A 20,660-nucleotide genomic window follows, 5' to 3' on the forward strand; every position below is an offset into this window, starting at 1 on the left:
TAAAGACAAACATGGACTTGCAAGAAACGATGCAAATTTATTGCATAAAGACAGAGTTGTTTTCTTGTTTTTTAAAGTTTTGGTGACAGTCAAGCCCACTATTCTAATGCGGAAAATTTGTAAAATCTTAAAAAGTTCAAGTTTATTAAATAAAATTGTTTTATTCTGTGAAACTGAAGCAGTAAAGACCATTTAATCGACAACTAGAGGTAAGTACGACCTGTTTTAATTAATTCTCAATTGGTTTTATTTTCTTGCGTCAATATGCGAATATTATGAATAATGTAACCATTATACAACACCTAATACATATATCCACTTAAATGTAGCATTATTTACAACTTTGTTGGCTAACATTTCTAAATCTTCATTTAAATTACAAATTCAATTAGTTTCTTGTTTCAAATGTAACATAACCTCACAATTGACTGCCGCCTGCGTTAGTTTACTACATTAACGTAAATCTAGTACAAATAACTCTGCGTATTGGTAAACAGCTTCAAAATTCTAATCACGGCTGGATCCTTATTGTTCCATTTGTAATTTGGATCCTGAAATTTATTAATGTGGTTGGCCAACAAATACAGATATCCTTCGTCATCCAGGGCAAAACTGTCGGTCCAGATCATGGTTTCTCTATTGTGATCCAGAATCTCAGCCCTGGAGAATGGCTCGTCGACGTTCCATTTTCCCACCCCATAAAGTGGAAGCAACCCATAATACAAGTCCCCCTTGCTGTCCATCATCATCCCGTCACCCTGCGCCTGTTTCTCCCCAATCACACTGACTTGGTCCCTCCAACCACCCCCCGATGACGCTTCCTCGCGTTTCAGAATGCTGGTGCAGATCGAGTAGAGCTTCACTCCCGTCAGGGAGCAGTAATAGACGCGTCTGGGTCCGGCGCGACCCCGGGGCGACAACGCAATCCCATCGATGGGTGCCAGTTGGGTGAACTTGTCCCCATCGACGACATAATTCGCGGCGTCCAGTTCGGCAAACATGGTGGAATCGCGAAGCTTCCAAGCTCGGTTTTTCTCGCGGGAGTAGACGATCAAGCCGGGATCTACTGGGCTGTTGTCGGTGATGTACGCAAAAACTCCGTCGCTGTCGTCTATCACGATGTCATTGAGAAAGCCGCCGCGGCTCAGACAGATTTGTTCTGGAAAAGTGAAGGTGTGGACAACTTTGGCGCCGTCGTTGAGATCGTAGAGGACCAATTTGGGGGGACATTTAGCCCTGGGCGTGACCCTGAAGCCGTCCAGGACCCACATGGTCCCGTTCCTGTCGATTTCCAAGCTCTGGACGCTTTCCAGTTGGTCGCAGTTATCTGCGGTGGTCCAGTCAGGGAAAGGAGCAACGAGAGGGTTGGTTTGGGTCGAGTTTGTGGAAATGTACCCCACGGTGGTTGGCACCCCATCGCGTATACGGGGCATGGCCAGGTACAACTTGTCCTTGTAGTATTTTATCCCTGCCACGGCGACGTTCCCAGGGATGTAGCTTCCAGAGGAGATGGCATCGTTGTAGTCGGATTCGCTGTTCCAGGTGAAATTTACCAAGCTCCACTGATAGGCGACTGAGAATGCGGAGGAGTTGTTACTTTCTTGCGTTTGGTTACCTGTGCAGTGGTGGGTCAAAGCGATGATGACTGCGACGGAGATGAGTCTCATCGCGAACAAACTGCAACACAACATGGGAGAAATGCTGTAGTGAGGTCTGACTCAAGTTCGGTGTTGTTTATTAGACGACGACCACGTGACGGTCGCCTCGATTTCAATGTTATTTGAATAGGAAAGTAGCATAAACCACAAAATGTGTGCAAACTTTTGTATCGCGAAAACTTGTTTGGAGCTATACAGGGTTATTCACCGTAGAGTTCCCACGAATATTTAATATTATGCAACACAAAATACACTAAATGCATTAGTTTCTGCACGAATACGAAATAGCATATGTACATTTTCATGCCCTCGCCGCACTCGTGCAATAAACGTACACTCGGGATGAAAAAATGCGCTTTAGTCCCTTGTTGCATAATATACTATTATTTCACGCTGTAAAAAAATTTCCACTTTAAACGCATTTGATTAAAGGACTACTTTTCTAATAATGCAGACACATTTTTTTGTCTTTGGTTTGTTTCAAAAAGTTTAGAGAGAAAACAATGACTCATTCTCTACATTCGCCAGATCTGACCCCGTCATATTATTCCTTGTTTGGAAGCCTTTCACCGAAATTTTTCCTGCCTCGAAGCGCACAAAATGAAGATGATAAAATTTACTTTAAAAAAAGACCGCACGACAAAAGTGAAAACTTCTATGACGCTCGTAATTTATTTTAAGTAATACATATTGTATAAATTATACTTATTATGGATGATAGTACGGGGTCATTTTAAATGATTGTACCATCGTCGGTGGCTGTGCGCTATGCTTTAGGTGTGCCGCTACGCCCACTAGTTGTTACAAACATTTATAATGACCCCGTACTTGGAGGAATCAGGAACAAGGCAAAATTTGTGAGGTTAGGTTTTGTTGTTTAAGTTTTATTTTAGTTTTATTTTCTTGGTGATGGTTTATTGTATTGAACAGAACACAAGTTTTCATAGCAAGCGAGACCAGACAATCATTTATAGATACCCTGTATTATGATAATTTGCTCATTTTCCGCTTCACATTTTGCTACACAAATTTTTCCAATAGATGAATTGTTGAAATGATATAATTGAAAATTACCTACTAAATCCTACTGTCGCGGGAAAAAAAACTGGTCGTTAAAATCATGCTTTGACTCAATGGAAAATGCTCCATTGTAAAACGGTCGTAAATATCATAACCTATCATGTTGTATGACATTAATTGTCATTTTTTTGGTAATAGCAGCTCTGCACTGAGGTCACTTAAATTTAGCAATACGATGAACAACAAATTTGGAAGTGACAAGTGACGCACAGTTGACAGTTCCTCGCTCGCTCCGCTAATTCGTCTCCCGAGATTTTAGCTTTCTGCGAACGATTTTAGCGTGTTGCGAACGATTTTAGCGTGTCGCATGAAACTAATTCGCTGCCCGTGTGGTGCGCTTAAAGAAGTTTTCACTTCAAAAATAAGGAAACATGTAACAATAAGCTTAGTAGACTGGTAAGTAAGCAGTACGGCTAACCGTACCGGACCAGAAAAGATCTGAAGCACGTACGACCTAATATATTACTCGACGCTCGCGATTTCTTGTACAAAGCATGGAGTAAGGACGTGATAGTTTTCTCGATTGACTCTTTTGAATCATTCAAATATTTCCGCAGAACTACCATCGACAAGCCGAGCCTGTTGGTTTGTTAGGAAATTTAGTAATTACGTGTTAATTCGTTGATTCAAGTTATCTGTGGTCTTTTTTATACAATACATACATTTTTGGAGAACCTTCAAGCACCAAATACACAATTTGAAATTATGCAGTTCTAATCAATGCGTTTTCAGTGTATTAACGTCTTAAGTAGAATGACAGCGCCGTACTCATACCGAACTACTTCGGTGTGTATAATTAATCGGTACTTTCAAGGCGGAAATATTTATCGGCTTAATATGGGTCGTTGTGGTTAAAATAATATGAATGTCCTACAATTAAAACACAAGTCCATGTTTTACTACACGTTATAAGATCACAGAGCAACGTTGAAAACAAATTATTTCACTGTAGAGTACAGGAAATTTGAGTTGGGAAAAGTGGCATATTTCCTAACAAGGGCGGAAATAACAATACTAAAAGTTCAATTTTGATCGTTTTACGTAACGTAAAAAGTGATATTTAACTAAATATGCATAAACCCAAAAATTGTTTCTCTATGGTAACGAAAGCAGAACAATCACGATTCCGCTTTTTAATTTAGGAATAATTAATACAATATTAAAAATATTCAAATTTAATTTATTTTCTCCAGTAGAAAAAATCATGTGTGCAATACGTAGGATATCCATTTTTTCCGTACACGGCATGTTTGGGATCTCGGCTATCGCCTCGATAAAAATCCCATGCCTAAAACGAAAAAAATCTCTTCATTTTAATATCCTAATAGGTACTTAATTGGAGTTTTTAAATGATGCTTGGATTACTTTTTGAAGTGAATACTTATTTAGGCGCGCCACATACATTTTATTCCCGGGCAGTGAATTAGTGTCATGCGACACGGTAAAATCGTTCGCAGCACAAGCTGAAATCGGAAAATCGTTCGCAGCACGACACGGCAAGCTAAAATCAAGGGAGTCGAGTTTTTTAGCGGAGCGACCGAAAAACAATCAACTGTGCGTCACTTGTCAATTTTAAATTTTCATTGTACGTTGTGTTGTGACCTGACTGACCCCAGTGCAGAGCTGCAGGGGTAACTGTATATATACAGGTGTCCCAAAAATGGCGTACAAACTACTTACTACCTTATCGAGGATGTTTAAATGTACATGAAAAAAATATGGAAGAAATGTTTCCGACAAAAAAAAAAACAATTAACCCTCCACCACTCGGCGGCACGGCAATTTTGCCAGAGTATATACACTATTACTGATAGTAATAGAGTAATAGTGCAGTGCTTATCAACATAATTACCGGCGTCACGCCTCCACATTTTGACTTTTTTGTGTTTTATGTTTTGTGTCAATGTTAAGGAATTTCCTCACGATATGACATGAGTATAATAATATACCTTTTTTAATTTCAACCACCAATGTGTTCTCCAAGTCCAAAATTTTTAAATTTTTAAAAAGAGATTGCGGTACTATTCCCGTTGCTGAAATTATAAGTGGTAAAATCGAATTTTTTTTCTAAACACCAAAGATTTCTCATAGCAACGGAGAGTTCTAAATATTTATTAATTTTTGTGTTATATGTCTGTGTTATATTGTGTGAATTTGGAACAGCTATATCTAAAAGATATGCTTGCTTTCGTTGTTTATTTAAAATAATAATGTCTGGTCTGTTATGCTGAATATGAATGTCAGTTAAAACTGTACGATCAAAATATAATTTGTAATTGTCATTTTCCAAACAACTTTCTGGTTTATAAATATAATGTGGTTGTGTATCCTTTAATAAGTTGAATTTAACTGCTAAATTCACGAGTAAATTCATGTGTATAATTTTTGCGAATATATCATGACGTTTCTTATATTCGCTTTGAGCCAAAACGGTGCAATGTTTTCCCCTTCAGTTCCGCAAATCCTACATTTATCAATGATCGATTGCAAACCGCATATTTGTTTTTTATAATTTCTTGTATTTAATATAATATAATGTATAGAATACATATTAGGTTGGTACTTAAAATCAGTAACGAGCATCACAGTAGTTTTCACTTCTGTCGTGCGGTCTTAAGCACACACTCTTTTTTTATATTTAAATTAGAGCATTCTCCGAGAGCGATTCTTAATAAATTGACTGGTAGATTCTAGAAATTAGCGCCTGAAAGGAGAACAAATTCCGTCATAATTGCATCGACTGTTTGAACGGGAAATAAGAAAGTCACATTTGGAAAAAGAGATTTATTTGTAAACGTGAACGCATATCTACATAATTATCGGTACTTAGAGAGCAAATGTTCAGCACCCATTTATTTGGACTTAAATCTACAATCGCAACTACATAACAAACGCTAACCTAGATCAATAAATTAATTTAAATAGCTTTTGGTACCGGTGTAGTGTTTGAATATCTTGAACATGATCTCGCCGGTCAGCTCGAGCTGTACCGCGGGGTCCATAAACTTGTTGATGTTGTTGGTCAGCAGCCTCAAATTGCCTTTGTTGTCGAAGGCGAAGCTCCCCGTCCAGACCATGCTCTCGTCCTTCGCGATCACTTCCGCCGTGCTGAACTGCGAGTTGATGTTCCACCTGCCGATTCCGTAGAGCGGCGGAAGCGTGTAGAAGAGATTCCCTTTGTTATCGATGATCAATCCGTCGCTCTGCCCTTGCTTCTTTCCCACCACCTTGATCGCCCTCCGCCAGTCGCCGCTCTCGATCAGCTTCTCGTTCTTCAGGACTTTCGTCTTGATCGAGTAGAGATTCATCCCGGCCAGGGGCGAGTAAAACAACATCTTGTTTCCGGTCTTGGAGTGCGAAGGAGAAAGCGCGATCCCGTCCAGCGGCGCCAGTCGCTTGAACGTCAAGTTGCCCACGACGAAGGCGGCGGCGTCCTCCTCGTCGAACATCGTCCTGTCGCGCAGCTTCCAGGCGCGGTTCTGCCGCCGCGAGTACACGATCAACCCGGGGTCGAGCACGCTGTTGTCGGTGATGTAGGCGAAGCCGTCGTGGGTGTCGTCGACGACGATGTCTTTGAGGTGGCCGCCGTGGGTGGCGCAGATGTCTTTGGGGAAGATGTACGACAAGATCTCTTTACCGTCGTTGTTCAAGTCGAGGAGGACCAGCTTCGGGGGGCAGCGGGTGTTGTTGTTGGCGCGGAAGCCGTCCAGCACCCACATGATCCCGTGCTTGTCGATTTCCATGTTCTGGACGCTCTGCAAGCTGGTGCAGTCTTTGCTGCGCACGTTTGACTCCCATCCGGGGTAGGGTTCCACGAGGGGGTTGATCTTGGGACTGGTCTCCAAAGAGATCCTCCCGAGTGTCACCGGTACTCCTTTGCGGATCTGGGGGAGCGCCATGTAGAGGTACTCCCGGTGGTACTTGATCCCCGTCATGGCGACGTTTTCAGGCACGTAGTGCCTCCTGTTGATGGCCTTCTTGTACGCGGAGTAGCTGGGCCAGGTGAAATTAATGTACTGCCACTGGTACTCGATGCTGAAGATTTTGCTGCGGGGAGTACCGAGTACCGGTGCTGGGGTGGAAGACTCATTCTCGACGAGACAGTAGCTGAGGAACAAGTAGCCGAAGTAGTTGCACAGAGGGTTCATCGCTTGGTAACGAAAGCGAAAGCACTAGAACTGGAGGTGTTTGCATCGACATGCATTTATAACGTCGGTAGGATTATTTAATCCTGGTAGGAAGTCGGCAGGTGGGGCTACATCGATTATGAAAAATTTACAACCAACATCCGCTGGAGATGGTCGTGGATCAACGATCTCGGATTGTCCGGAGTGAAATTGTTTTTTGCCGAGGCGTTTTCACGGACACGTGTGTTTGGATTTTTTTCGCCGATTCTAACGATTACCACAGTGAAAGTTACCGAAAGCAATCAGACCATAATTAAGGTTAAAAGGCGAACATCGAACCAAAGAGAAAATTCTATTCTCGTGAGGGAAAAAATGGATTTGTGAATGTTGGGCCAGTTCTGCATAATCTCTTGGTGCAAGTTGTAAAAGTAATAATTACTCAACGCTTGTGCGATTATTCAACGGTAACACAATGAAATAATGGAAAAACAGTTTTTTCAGTAATTGACGCGCCGGAATTCTCATGGACTTTCTTCGGGAAGAATTTAATTGACGGTTCTCTAACAACAGAAAGTGTTAGGAAAATTGCGCAACGAACACTGTTTTTTGAGCGATTCTGAAGAGACATTTGAGATTTTGTAAAACTGGAGGAAACTGGAACACTTTCCAAACGGGTACATTTCCGTTGCAGAGTTATGCGTGGAAAGTGACAATTTTTGGATTTTGTTGGAAATTTGAGCGCGATATAAATTTCGAGTGAATTTTTAGATTAATTAAATTTGACATAACAAATTACTTAACTGTAAAAGCCTTCCATATTTTTCTGCATAACATTCTAAATTAGTTGCAATTATTCAAATTGGATTCCGTGAGAATTCCAGCTTTGGTGTTGTCTTTCAGATTTATAATTGGTTGGAGTTTTTACTAATTGAAGTGCAATTAAGTGATTATTTTGCACTGAAGGAGCGATTAACGTGCTAAGCTTCTCTAAGTATCAGTATTTCAGTAAAACAATAATACATCATGCAATTATCGACCACAGTTCATCCATTAAACATAAATTATTTTCCATTCTACAATGTTGTATTCAATTAATCCAATCTCTCGTTATAAATGTTACTTGTCAATGTTTTTTTCATTCAGAACCAGTGGCGTAGCAATTTCCAGAGATTAAAAAAAATGATATCTATATATATAAAACTGAATGTTTGTTTGTATATTTTGTATGCAAATCTACAGTTTTACTCCAATCTTGATGAAATTTTGTACACTTGATCTTCAAAACAAGAAGAAAATTACTGTCTACTTTAATTTTACAAAAACCAACCCCTACTACCATTTTCAACCCTGTTAAGAAAAAAAGACAGTTTTTTCGTGTTGGAAATACCCTCACCTTCGCCGCTTCACCCCTATTTCATCCTCTGAGTATATCGTCATCTTCGCCGCTTGACACAGTAAGTTGAAGGAAAGGAAAGGTGAGAGAATGTATATTGGTAACGATTTGACAAAAGAAGAAAGGAAAACACAAAAGAAGTTAAGACAGGTGGCTAGAGAAGAGAGAGATAGAGGAAAAAAGGTGAAAATAGGATACAGGAAGATACAGATAAATGATGATGAAGGATGAGAGAGAGAGAGGAGAAACTGAAGAAAAAATTTAGAAGAAGAAGAGAAGATGAACCGGCGAGAAAAGGTATAAAGAGAAGGTGAATAAAAAAAGTAGATGGACAAAGAAAAAAACGGAAACCAGAAAAGAAGCACAAAGGGGAAAGTCGCTACCGAGAGACTACAAATGGGAAGATGAAGGGGCAAAAAGAGAAAAGAAAAAGGGAAGAGCTACCGGGGGAATAATAACAGGGGTGAAATTGGGCATTAAAGAAAAGCGACAAGAAAAGGGAGAAGAAGAAGGATGTATGGAAAGGAAAGTTCAATAAAATGATGAAAAATAATGGCAATATACAGTAAAGAGATGAAGACGACAAGAAGACGTGTCGAAGACGCAATGAAAGAAAACAGGGAAGATCGTATACTCTTGGGAGGGAATAGAATAGGAGAAAGAGGAGCAAGAAATTGGGAAGACGAGAGGGAGGATGGGAAAAGAAAATTCAAAGACAAGCTGGAAAATGCAGAGGGACTGATGGAGTGGATCGAAGAAATGGATGGAAGGTATTGAACTGGAACAAACAAGGGGATGAAGAAGGGGAATGGACCTATATAGATAGCAGGGGGGAAACAGTGATAGATTACGGAATAGTGAACGAAGAAGCATGGGAAAGAGTAGAAGAATTCAGAATAGAAGAGAGAGCAGCGGACCATCTAGCTTTAGGGGAGGGAAAGAACAGAGAAGGAAAGGGGTTGGGGATAGGAATAAATCAGTTTATTTTTATTTTTTTGGGATTGCTGATTTATGTTTAAAAAATGTAATCAGGAATAAAGCATTCTATCTATCTTATATGTTTCTTTTGTAAGTTTGACATTCAAGATATTGTCATTGCTTTGTTGTTGTGGAAATAAACACGAGTCGCAGACGAGTTCCGAAAAATTTTTGGAAATAATTTATGTACCAGGGAGTTCTCTCGTGCTTCATCGAAGAATTCGAGGTTTCCAGGAGAAGTGTGTGAAAGGACGAGAGGGAGCATTTTCTCGTGAAGGATGTTAAAATGAATCAGTATAAAATGAGATGACAATTTTGTAGTAGTGTTATTTGTTGCCCGAAGCAAAAACAATTTTGTTCAGTTTTATTTATGGGTGCACATTTATGTAATTTTTTTTTATGGACGACTCGATAACTCGTCTTGGCAGGAGTTACAACTTAAATAATAATTATTTACACAGACTGACTAACAGGCGCCAATTAACTGAACCTCGTCCGCACAAACCCATCCATTACGAGAACCATCGCCGCCACATTACCATTTCGCTCGCACACCACGTTCGAACCCATCACATCTATCCGAAAATATTAATCGATTCCCTCCTTTGTAACGAAAGATTTTTTGACGCGTCGTGACCGTCGAAAGGTTCCCATTAACGGTTCAGATTTACCAACGCCCACCAGGTCGCTCTTTTCCAGCACGCCATCCATCAAAACCAGCCGCGGGGTCACACCGTCTGATAAGAGTAATCGGTGTGACATTCCCCAAATCAGCTGATTTAGTCGCGGTTCGCCTGAAAGACTGGATCCGGTTTGAGTCCGGTCGGAATCTGGTTGTGTAAACTCGTGCAAAATGTCACCGGAGTGTGTTTTTGTCGTGGCGATGATAAATTGGCAGCTTCTGATTTTTTTTTGTTGTTTCGGAGCAAACGCAAAAAGGTCTTGTATACGTGATCAAGAGATAGCCGCTTTCGTCTCGATGCGACAAATCAATCAGGTCCTTGACGCTGTCTTTCCGAGAAGGAGCGCAAGATGGCCATTTCTAATATCAGATAAGTGCAGCGGTTGCAAATCGACTGCTAACGAGCAACTTGGACCATTTTGTTCGAGACGTTTGTCACAAGGGACGTTTCAAAAAGATGCGATAGGCTTCTATGTGCCATGTAGATTCTTTGGTTGGCAGTGCGGCAAAGAAAATATTATTTTCAGCAAATTTTCCACTAGAATCAACTTGCTTTTTGTGGGTAGTGAGGGAAAAATTCTTTGGTAGTTAAATCAGGTTTTATGGACGGTAATGCATAGTTTACGGGGCAGTTATTGTCGTTCCTTTAGCAGCAATAACGACCAATAAACAGAAATTTTCAGTACCTTATTAATATTTTATTACTTTATTAGCAATTCATGAATCAAGGTTTTTTTTTTTAATTCAAAAAGCAAAATGGAGGAATTAGATTCTGAAGTTGAAAAAATGTAGATAGTGAACTTTCTATAAATCCAAAATTATTGTCGGGAAAAAAATTAAGATGTGGTAAAAGTATACTGTCACAGGTTAAAAGATTTGAAAAGTCAAAATTTATTAATACATTCATTATGGGTACGTTCTGTTAAGTAATGATGTTCATTACCCATGGCCGTGAGTATAATTTATTTCTTCACGGTTGTGACCAATAGTAAAAGTGCAAATTATCACATAGACTATGAAGTGTCGACCATACAGCGCAATATTCATATGTCATAATTGATGTGTCTGTGAAAATTTTTTACTAAAATGAAATAATAAATAAATTTACATACTTAGTGAAAATAATGAAATATTTACGTCGTAGGAAAAGTATCGCATCCTACTCACGTGTAATGGTTATTACTCATTGGGTACGAGTCCTAGGCGAGTAGTAGCCATCATTACACTCTCGTTGAGTAATTACTATTCATTTCTGCAAATTTTCCTTCTTCATATAAATATATAAATCACTTTTCTTTCAAACGTGCCTTCATTTACAAAACATTCTATCCTTTTTAATTTTTTTTCCATATTTATTGCTTGAAATTTATCTGCAAAATGACGATTCTAATTAACAATCTTCTCAACCACCCGAAAATAATGTCTTTACTACTTCCAGGCAAACAACACCACTCACAGTTTTTCGATGCAGGTCACGTAGCTATTAAATTGTTCCTCAAATTTTAGTTGAACATTTCTCAGTTTCAAAACCGTCCCTGAAACTTTTCCATAAAGCTATCAGGTGTAACGATCATGTTTCACATAAATACAGGTGTCTTCTTGAAATAAATGGCCGACCGAAGCGGACATAAACAGAATTTATAATAACAGAGGCGTTATAATGATCGGACTTTATGTAACCGTTCTATGCTTGATCGGACCGTTTTTACACATTATTTATTAACGTTAGCGGAGATTATTAGATGGGAGGCTAATGCATTTTAAATGAGGGACAAGATTACAGTCCGAACATGGGACGGGTTGACTTTTTCATGGACTCTGTCATCTAATTGGAATAGATCAATAAGTAAAAAGGAAAAAAGTAGAACAGGAAGAGGCAAATTGCTTGCGTTTTAATTTTTATTTTCAAATTGGTCCAAGAGTGTGTAAAACGTGTTGCCTACAATAAATCCACCGGAACAAATTTCCTGAGATGTTGGTTGCCTACGTCTCTGTCCGTTTCTGATTTGTAAGAAATAGTTTTCGTTTTTGGGCCGAAACAAAAAGCCGAATTCGACGTGCCAATAAATAACAATAACCAAATCAAGGCGGCCTAACCGAGCGTGACGTCGTTAGCGCTCCGGGTATTCAATCAACTCCGGAAAAAAATCGGCACCTTCAAACCCCACACCTTTCCGTCCTAACAAGCGAACCGGTCTGTTTTCGCCTGAAATAAATCAATTCGGCCACGCTTGTCACGATAAGGACGAAGAAATTCGCCGAAGGAATCGTTTCGCAAAAGGGCGAACAAACGAGGGGCACATGTGGCCGAGGCGGACCAATCGCGTTGTTTATGACGAGCTAATTTTTAAAATGCGCACCCCAGTCGTGTATCTAATTACGTGGGGCCCTTAACAGGTAAAAGGCGGAGTTGTGTGCCTCATTTGTCATTATTTCGGTGACAGCCGCAAGGATTTGTCTGATGCACCCTCGGTCAACGGACGAATATGTCGAAACGTCGCCAGTAATTCCAGGGCGGCGGTTAGATGGAGAGATAAGGGCAGGGGCGGAGGCTCACGTGTAATCTCACAAACGGGATGATTTTAATTTTTTGTTTTGATTTAAATGTGTCGTTTTGTGTCATTTGTCGTTGCTGCTTCCTCTCGTTGGGTCTTGTGATGGTTTTAAATTTTTTTCATTCATTTTGACAATATCTGAAAGAATCTTCGGGGCGCCCCTGCGTCGCGTAACCGATACTTTCCGTGTTTTTCCAATTATCTCGTCTGCCAGATTTCGAGATTAATTTCTCAATTAGTCGGCGGGCACCACCTCCAGGTCGCATTTTGCGGTCGCCGCCGACAACTTCGCCAGGCGAGACAGTCCTCGCGTTCTAATTGTCTTAATGACGCCCCACGGACGCTCCCTAAAATATTCACGAGATGTAAAAATGGAAAAAAGTCCGTCCCAAACGTGTGTAATTTATTTGTCGTTATAGAGACATTCCTGGGCACTTGCGCATCAAAATTCGATCGCTCGGGGCGTTGATGTCTTGTAATTCCGTTAAATATTGCCTTTTGGTAGCCGCTACCAGTTCGGGGTTGGCCGTAAAAATCGCATTTTCTCCAGTGCTCACCTTTTCGCTCGAGGCGAGGTGAATTCATTAGCCACCGTCTTGGCTGTTATTATTTCCAAAAACTAGACGTTTATTAATAATACTGTTAGGCTGAGGAATTCGGACAAGAATGTGGAGGGCGCAGTTGTGCAAGAATTTATGGAGAATCGTAAAGGAAAGTGAGCCATTTGTTCTTGCGGATGGTTTATTCGAAGAATTTTATTTCCTGATTTGTACAAAATACGCGTGATTTATGGCCCAAATGCTATAATTTGCCAACAAAAGGACCATTCACTAGTAGCCGGCCGTTTTGAGCCATAAAAATGACAGTTTCCATTGTCACCTAAATTTTTTTTCCCGCTGATTTCGTAAATAATTATAGGAAGCGAATCTGGGTAGGTCAATATAAAAATTAGAATTTGACTTTTTGGTTGAAATTTACATTGTATTTTTTTTTGCTTTGTTTGTAAGTGAAAAATTATCAAAAAATTATGAAATGTACCTTACCAATACCCAGGTAAGTGTGAAAAATTTCAACAATTTTATTTAATTAGAAGTTGCGATTTCTCGTGTGCGCGTATACGATGCCCCACCCTGTACATATTATGTTAAAGTGTGTTTACCGATTTTTTTATTGTTACGTATTTTTAATGTAAATAAAAATAATAACAGGGTTGGATTTAAAAGAAGTGCCATATCGCCATTATGTCAAAAGGTTGGCAACCCCACTACCAGAGGTCGCCTTGATCTTAGTTACTTTCGTGTTTCCGTAAAATAGCATGGGAATTTTTCAGGGTTGCCAAATAATTTTTAATTTCTTGTTCATCTGTTGCAGTAGAAATTCCTTTGAAGGAAAAGAAGAAAGAAAACGAAAACTTACAGAGAATGTGGTAAAAGAAAACGTTTAGAAGTGAAAAGATATTGTTGTAGTGAAAAAGAAGAAAGAGAACAAGGGAAGCAAAAGGAGCAAATATGATACAAAGATTTGAATGAATTTGTAAAAATTAATGTAAAGGATATAGACAGTAGTAAAATAATAATTTTGGATAATGCAGAAGAAATAAATGAAAATAGTGATGAGTAAAAAAAAATGTAGACAATTTCGAAAAATAATAAATGATAATTAATTTCTTCGGAAGTCTAATGTGTATTATGAAATTTGATCCAATGTTCGATGAAATAGGAAGAAAATAATTGGATTAATTAAAACAGACCATTTTCTTCTGAGTATTGCATTACGTAACATTAATTATAAATTTAAAAATAGGTACGACACATGTTTTTTACTGGGAAGTTAATTGTCACCGATCAAATTTATCTCAAATCTGGAAAAAATAAAATAAAATTTTTAATGACAACCATCGACACCTCTGGACGCACTAATTGCCGAAAACCCAAATTTACAAGTCTAATGTCCCTCCGTGTCCCTCTTTGGCACTTGTCCCGCTACCGAAAACCCAACGACATCCTCGCCGCCACACACGTGTTCCTAATAAATTTTTTTCCGTGGAAATAAAACATAACGAGCGCCTTTTTTATTGTTGCATCTTGTACGCGGCGAATCTACATCTGCCCGGTCGTTGTAAATCAGTTTTATTGGTCGACTGGCGCAATCCGAAAACTGGTCAGGTAGATTTTCCCGTCCCTCAACAAGTGAACCAATTACGGAACGATTAGCATTTGTTAGCCGGGCCACCTTATCGGCCCGAGCGGATGCATATTTAGAATGCTTGGCGAGACCGTAAATTCGGTTCGGCGTTTTCGGATTTTTTATCAGCCTAATTTGTTAAGCTACACGAGAAGAGCGTGGCGAAGGTATGCTAATGGGGAGATAATTAACTGGGTAAAAATGGTGCAGCGATAAAATCGGAGGAAATCTGTGTTAATTCTGGGCCAGGTTGTTCGTTGTTTCGTCATTTAGTTTTAGATTTTATCAGTTTTGTAGCCCGACCAGAAAAAATCTCAAATTATAGTACGATTTGTCACAGTGGATTCTTGAAGATTTTACCACATTTCAACGTGTGATTATCGTATTAAATATTACCGACGCAATCAATAACGTAAGAGAGTTGTTGCGCAACTAGTAATTTCGGCTTATAACAAATTCTCTTTGTTTCACATTCGGTGGTGTCCAACGAATTTATTTCGTTTGTTTCCATCATGGGAAGATTCAATCTGAAGAGTCCTCTAACAACCAACATTTTGATACTGAAAGTCGGCGGTTTGTGGCCCTCGGGCGGCAAATACTCGCCGAAAAACATCTACACCGGATATGCACTCATCTGTTTTATCTTCATCGTCATCAGCCACAACTTATCCCAACTCGTTAACGTCTACTTCATTTACGACCAACTGGAAACCCTGACTGCCTCTATAGTGGTGATGCTGAGCGAGGTCACCGGGATGGTAAAATTCTACTTGTTCCACAAGAACATCCGAGTCGTCAAAGACCTGATGACGATGCTCGAGGGCGACTTGTTCCAGCCGAAGACCACCCGACAGAGAGTCATGCTGCGGGGGTCGCTAAACACCTGGAAAAAGATCTACGTGGTTTTTTCGCTCTCCGCAGTGATGACCATTTTCTTGTGGGGGTTGCACCCTCTGGTCGACGGCTCGTACAAGAACCAGGAACTACCCTTCTTGGCTTGGTACCCGTACTGCTATCGAGCCTCGCCGCAGTACCAGCTGACGTACGTCTATCAAGTCGTCGCGAATTTTTTTATCGCGATCACCAATCAAAACATCGACGCTTTTATTTCCGCTTTGTTGATGTACACAGCGACGCAGTGCGAGATGCTGTGCGATGACTTGGCCAATTTGGTGGGAACTGACCGAAGGAATTTTGGCCGTTGCGTGAAACATCACCAAGAGATCTTGAGGTATTGTAATTTTCATATAAATTTGAGAATTGTTGTTCTAGCGCCTCCAGCACAACCACTTGTTCCCACGCAGAGTTTTGCTGTTGCAGGTTTGCCCAAAGTACCAATCAGTTTCTCAGCGTTATGACTTTTGGGCAGTTTGCCAACAGCGTGGTCGCCATTTGCATGACAATGTTTCAACTGTCTGTCGTAAGTGGAATATTTATTTTGGAAATTCAATTTTACTCTCAAAATTGTGCTTTCAAGGTTACTCCGTTTACTCCAGATTTCTACACTCTTGTCTGTTGTCAGTGTGCTTGTTTTACTCAAGTTTTTGTCTATTGTTGGTTCGGTAACGAAGTGATGATCAAGGTTAGACGAAGAAAACATTGAAATCGAAGATAATCGGGACGTTTTCAGAGCAGCAACATTTCCTTTTCTGCGTACGAATCGGGTTTTTGGATTGACAGTTCGATCGCGTTACAGAAAGAGTTGGTTTTTTTCTTGATGAGGTGTTGCAAGCCGATTCAGCTCAGAGCTGTGAATTTTTTCGGCTTGTCTTTGCAAAGCTTCACATCGGTTGAGTCTTCGGGTTCTCTCAATTTTGTAGTAACTGTCGAATTTTTCAGATTTTGAGAACCTCGTGGTCGTATTTTGCTCTGCTCCAACAGATGAACAAGAAATAGATTGGATTTTTTGTTAGAAGGAAAAAGTGACGTTTGTGAAATAAAGCACCTGCATTAATGAATGGCTCAATTTTTTTTACAGTTTGTTGATGCATTTCGAAATTGGCAAAATCTTGTGAAATGCGAAATTATTTTCAAAAATTCTTCATAATCTATACATATATATAAAACTGAATGTCTGTTTGTTTGTATATTTTGTATGCAAATCTACAGTTTTACTCCGATCTTGATAAAATTTTGTACACTTGATCTTCAAAACAAGAAGAAAATTACTGTCTACTTTAATTTTACAAAAACCAACCCCTACTATCATTTTCAACCCTGTTAAGAAAAAAAGACAGTTTTTTCGAGTTGGAAATACCCTCACCTTCGCCGCTTCACCCCTATTTCATCCTCTGAGTATATCGTCACCTTCGCCGCTTGACACCCACAAAAAGCAACCCCTATTATCATTTTTAAGCCTGTTAAGCAAAAAAAAATTTTTCGAGTTGGAAATCGCGTTTGCATGATATGTTCATGTGTCATAGTTACATTTGGTTGTTTATAAAAGTAGCAATTTCGCAAAATGTGTTTGAATGATTGTGTTTTACCGGAAGATGTCTTAAATGAAGCAGAACAAGCTTCAAATAGTTTAATACAGGAAAAATAAAAAGGCAGGTATCTGAAATCAAACAATAGGATCTAAATAAGGTTACAACTGAAAATAAAAGTGTTATGTTGGCGTATTTTCATGAATTGGTAAGTGATAATAGTGTTAGTTTCTTATCGTATTGATTTTTTTGTTTATACCGATATAGTCGAAGAAAAAAGTAGTCTACAGTAAAGTTTTAATTATTCTTCGTAAAAAGACAAACTTCATATTGAAATTGCTGCGTTTATCACAATACATGAAAGTAGAAACATAATTTTAAAACATTCTGAAATTTGCGGGCGAAGCCGCGGGTAAAAGCTAGTATTTTATAATAATAATTGTTCAACAGATAAATAGAATGAGCATTAACAAATGGAACAATCTCTTTTACAATTTTCCAAAAATGTGCATTCTTATTTCGAAACTGGTAAATTCCAGTAAGAATTTTGAATCTTGTGAAATTTGAAATAATTTTGAAAAATCCAGTGAAGTAAATTTAGCTTGTTCGTTTTATAATAATTACAAATTTTCGATTGCACAAAAAATGTTGTATACACCTTGGCCGCGAAATATTTTAACATCCTGGAGATTGCCAGTCTCGACCGCGAGTCGCCTCGGCGACAATTTTTCTTTCGGTACGTTAAAGAATGATTTCGCGGGCTTTCTATATAGGGTGATTCAAGTTTTACCACCCGAGCGACACACACTTCTACTCGATTTAAAATTCTCAAAAAATTCAGGAATGATTGTGTAACGCTGTAGAACATTCTGTAAAAATTTCTAATTTTTTAATGAACTCAGTAAATATGTATTTCGTTTTAATTCAATAACCGCTAGATTAATTTACATAATTTTTCACTGAGTCCTTTCAAACATTTAGTAAAAATTTGATTTCATTGAAATCATGAAAGTATCACCGGTTTTTGAAATATGTAAATGGAATTCGATATTAAAGTGCAAAATTTAACCATGATTTATTATTAAATTGGACGGTCACTTCCACAATAGAGGTTGACATGGGTTATTTATGGTATCTTAAAGGGACTAAAGAATTACTGGAAAAGTTCTCAACAGATGTTTCCTGACAATGAGGTATTTATTTAGGACACTGCAGAAGTTGTAAATCTTGATCATTTTTCGGTGTTAATATTAAAATTGGAATAATTCAAAAACTAATCATTTTTCTTTTGATGCGAATTTCATAAATATGTTCTTTAAATTACATAATTGTGAATTATGAGCGTGCACGGAAAAAATTTTTTTTTGGATAAAAATCAATTTTTTAAATTTTATGGCCATGAATGAAGTGATACGGGAAAATTGATTGCACACGTTTGAAGCCTTATATGAAGGGAATGAAACCCTAACGTTTCGTAATTTTTACTATTTTTTTAATAGGGTTAATCGTGCGGGCGGTAAAACTTGAATCACCCTGTACAATTATGTAACTATTATCAAGAAATAAAATTCTTGAAATTGAAGAAGAATTGAAGATGACTTTAGTTCTTTTGGATAATTGATAATTTTTATTTAATTTACTTTTATTCATCATTTAATACTCTTCTTCAATTATCTTGTATCTGTACTAGTTGTTTCATATTTTTCTTGATTTTTTTCTTTCTTGAATTCTCTTTTCTTCTACAGACTTCATCGCGACCCCAAGCTGCACTTGACTTTTCTAGTTTACACCCAACGTCCGCTAATGGGTGTGTGAGAGTGTTCGCGAAATTTAATAAGGATTTCCTGATGCACACGAGAAAGGCCGGACACGTCCACTTAAAACAAACACTCTGTTTGTGTCGTTTTTTTTCTCGTTCGGACTAAATTTAGATAACGCAATTTCAGCTTAAATTGATTTCGCCCAGTCCTCTTCCACTCTAATTATTTTAATAAAGTGGAACTGTTTGTCCGGTGACGTCAACACCATCCCAGCACGTGGCATCCGCATGAATCAATTTATTGTTGTAATTTGTTTGTCGTCGTTTGAAATTACCCAGATGTGGACTGTCATCCTCGAACGTGAATCACAATGGGAAAGGTCACACACATCACCGATCGAGATTGTTGTCTCGATGGAAAAGTTGCGAAGAGTACTGTTATTTGAGACATGATCACGTCGAATGCCACAAGTGCGTAAATAAGTGTACAGTTGGGGGCCGCATCCGGCGGGAGTTGACCGCCGGAGTCAACTCGTTTTCTTTGTAAGTTTCTGGTATAGGTAGCGGCGTCGCACGTGCTGGATTCTCTGCACATACGTCAGGTCGGTCGTGAAGGTCGTCGTCTAGATAGGCAACAACGTTGGAAACCAGCAGGAAGCTCATGGGAGTCATGCGAGGCGTGGGGTCCGCCACGATCGTGGGACGTGTCGCGCGAGCCTGAAACCTGAGTAGGCACGAGGACAATAGCTTCGTTAAAATCCTCCTCCTCTTGAGACGGCGACGTTCACGATTATGCAAATGTTTGTCTTTCGAATTTCTCCGAAGAGGTGGTGCGGGGAGGACGTCGTCGTCTTGGGCGGCTCTTCCGTCCTGTAATTTCCACCGATCGTTGTTTGACATCGTTAAGGGACATACAATTACGAAACGAATTACGGAATCGTCGTAAATTGAGAAATTAAAGGCGCATTTTGGCCTAATCGGCGCTTCTTGGCGGCGGCTTCGTGGTGGTTCCAACGGAAAAAATCACAACGATGATGAGACGAGAGGAGGTGGGTGGCGGGGTCATCAATCACTGCTGCGTTATGTATTTTGGATCATTTGACATATTTTGAAGGGCTTTGATTTTTTTTCTGTTTGTATTAACATATCCACTCAAAATCTGACTGTTTCTCGCTCCCCCGAACTCACTCGAATCAGCCTTTCACCTCGGAGCGTGAGACGTGACGCGTGACGCGTGACGGTGAAGCATTCACTGCTCGGGAATAACGTCGTGGTGCGCCTAAAGAAGTTTTCACTTTAAAACAGGGTTGAAAATGGTAGTAGGGGGTTGGTTTTTGTAAAATTAAAGTAGACAGTAATTTTCTTCTTGTTTTGAAGATCAAGTGTACAAAATTTCATCAAGATCGGAGTAAAACTGTAGATTTGCGTACAAAATATACAAACAAAGAGACATTCAGTTTTATATATATAGATGACATGAGGCAATTTTCTTCGAATTTTTGCAAATGTTTCGAACCCATTTTGTTTTGACCCACCTCGACGCAATAAAAATTGAGCAATAAAACGATTTTTTCTCGTGTGCGGACACACCGCCAATCATCACCCGATAAAACGTCGCCGCCACACAAATTACCCCGGCCGCACAATTCGTTTCCTTTCATCTCCTAATTGGATGATTAGGAAATCCAATTGGGATCGGTAATGATTCCTTTTAAGGCCTTTCTTCCTCGCAGTGGCTGTCTTGTTTTTGCGACAGCTCTCTAGATTGCCTTTTTAAATTAACCCTATTATTATCCCGGGCCGGATTGATATTATTTT

General features: G+C 39.3%; 3 protein-coding genes across 3 annotated transcripts; 1 reads left to right on the forward strand and 2 right to left on the reverse strand.

The window, feature by feature from the left end:
• Positions 1-17: 17 nt before the first annotated feature.
• On the reverse strand, positions 18-3,518 carry LOC138139121 (protein yellow-like). Its single transcript, XM_069059296.1, has 2 exons — positions 3,401-3,518; positions 18-1,677 (listed from the first exon to the last, which is right to left on the reverse strand). Exon 2 carries the CDS (start codon positions 1,665-1,667, stop codon positions 465-467), a length of 1,203 nt encoding a protein of 400 aa, XP_068915397.1. The 5' UTR covers positions 1,668-1,677; positions 3,401-3,518; the 3' UTR covers positions 18-464.
• Positions 3,519-5,438: 1,920 nt separating this feature from the next.
• Positions 5,439-6,914, reverse strand: LOC138122102 (dopaminechrome tautomerase-like). Its single transcript, XM_069036229.1, has one exon. The coding sequence runs from the start codon at positions 6,884-6,886 to the stop codon at positions 5,651-5,653; it is 1,236 nt and encodes a 411-aa protein (XP_068892330.1). The 5' UTR covers positions 6,887-6,914; the 3' UTR covers positions 5,439-5,650.
• A 4,364-nt stretch (positions 6,915-11,278) lies between these two features.
• On the forward strand, positions 11,279-16,565 carry LOC138141283 (odorant receptor 4-like). The gene is made up of 5 exons (XM_069061983.1): positions 11,279-15,888; positions 15,978-16,077; positions 16,135-16,239; positions 16,288-16,446; positions 16,497-16,565. The coding sequence occupies exons 1-5, from the start codon at positions 15,170-15,172 to the stop codon at positions 16,551-16,553; spliced, it is 1,140 nt and encodes a 379-aa protein (XP_068918084.1). The 5' UTR covers positions 11,279-15,169; the 3' UTR covers positions 16,554-16,565.
• Positions 16,566-20,660: the final 4,095 nt, after the last annotated feature.

Source organism: Tenebrio molitor, chromosome 1, assembly GCF_963966145.1.
Source record: "Tenebrio molitor chromosome 1, icTenMoli1.1, whole genome shotgun sequence".
NCBI lineage: Eukaryota > Metazoa > Arthropoda > Insecta > Coleoptera > Tenebrionidae > Tenebrio > Tenebrio molitor.

Bases quoted from the DNA above. Each gene is read 5' to 3' on its own strand.
- LOC138122102 (XM_069036229.1), bottom strand. From the start codon at position 6,886: ATGAACCCTCTGTGCAACTACTTCGGCTACTTGTTCCTCAGCTACTGT.
- LOC138139121 (XM_069059296.1), bottom strand. From the start codon at position 1,667: ATGAGACTCATCTCCGTCGCAGTCATCATCGCTTTGACCCACCACTGC.
- LOC138141283 (XM_069061983.1), top strand. From the start codon at position 15,170: ATGGGAAGATTCAATCTGAAGAGTCCTCTAACAACCAACATTTTGATA. The intron at 16,078-16,134 runs GTAAGTGGAATA...TGTGCTTTCAAG, and splicing joins CAATGTTTCAACTGTCTGTC to GTTACTCCGTTTACTCCAGA. The intron at 16,447-16,496 runs GTTGAGTCTTCG...CGAATTTTTCAG, and splicing joins CTTTGCAAAGCTTCACATCG to ATTTTGAGAACCTCGTGGTC.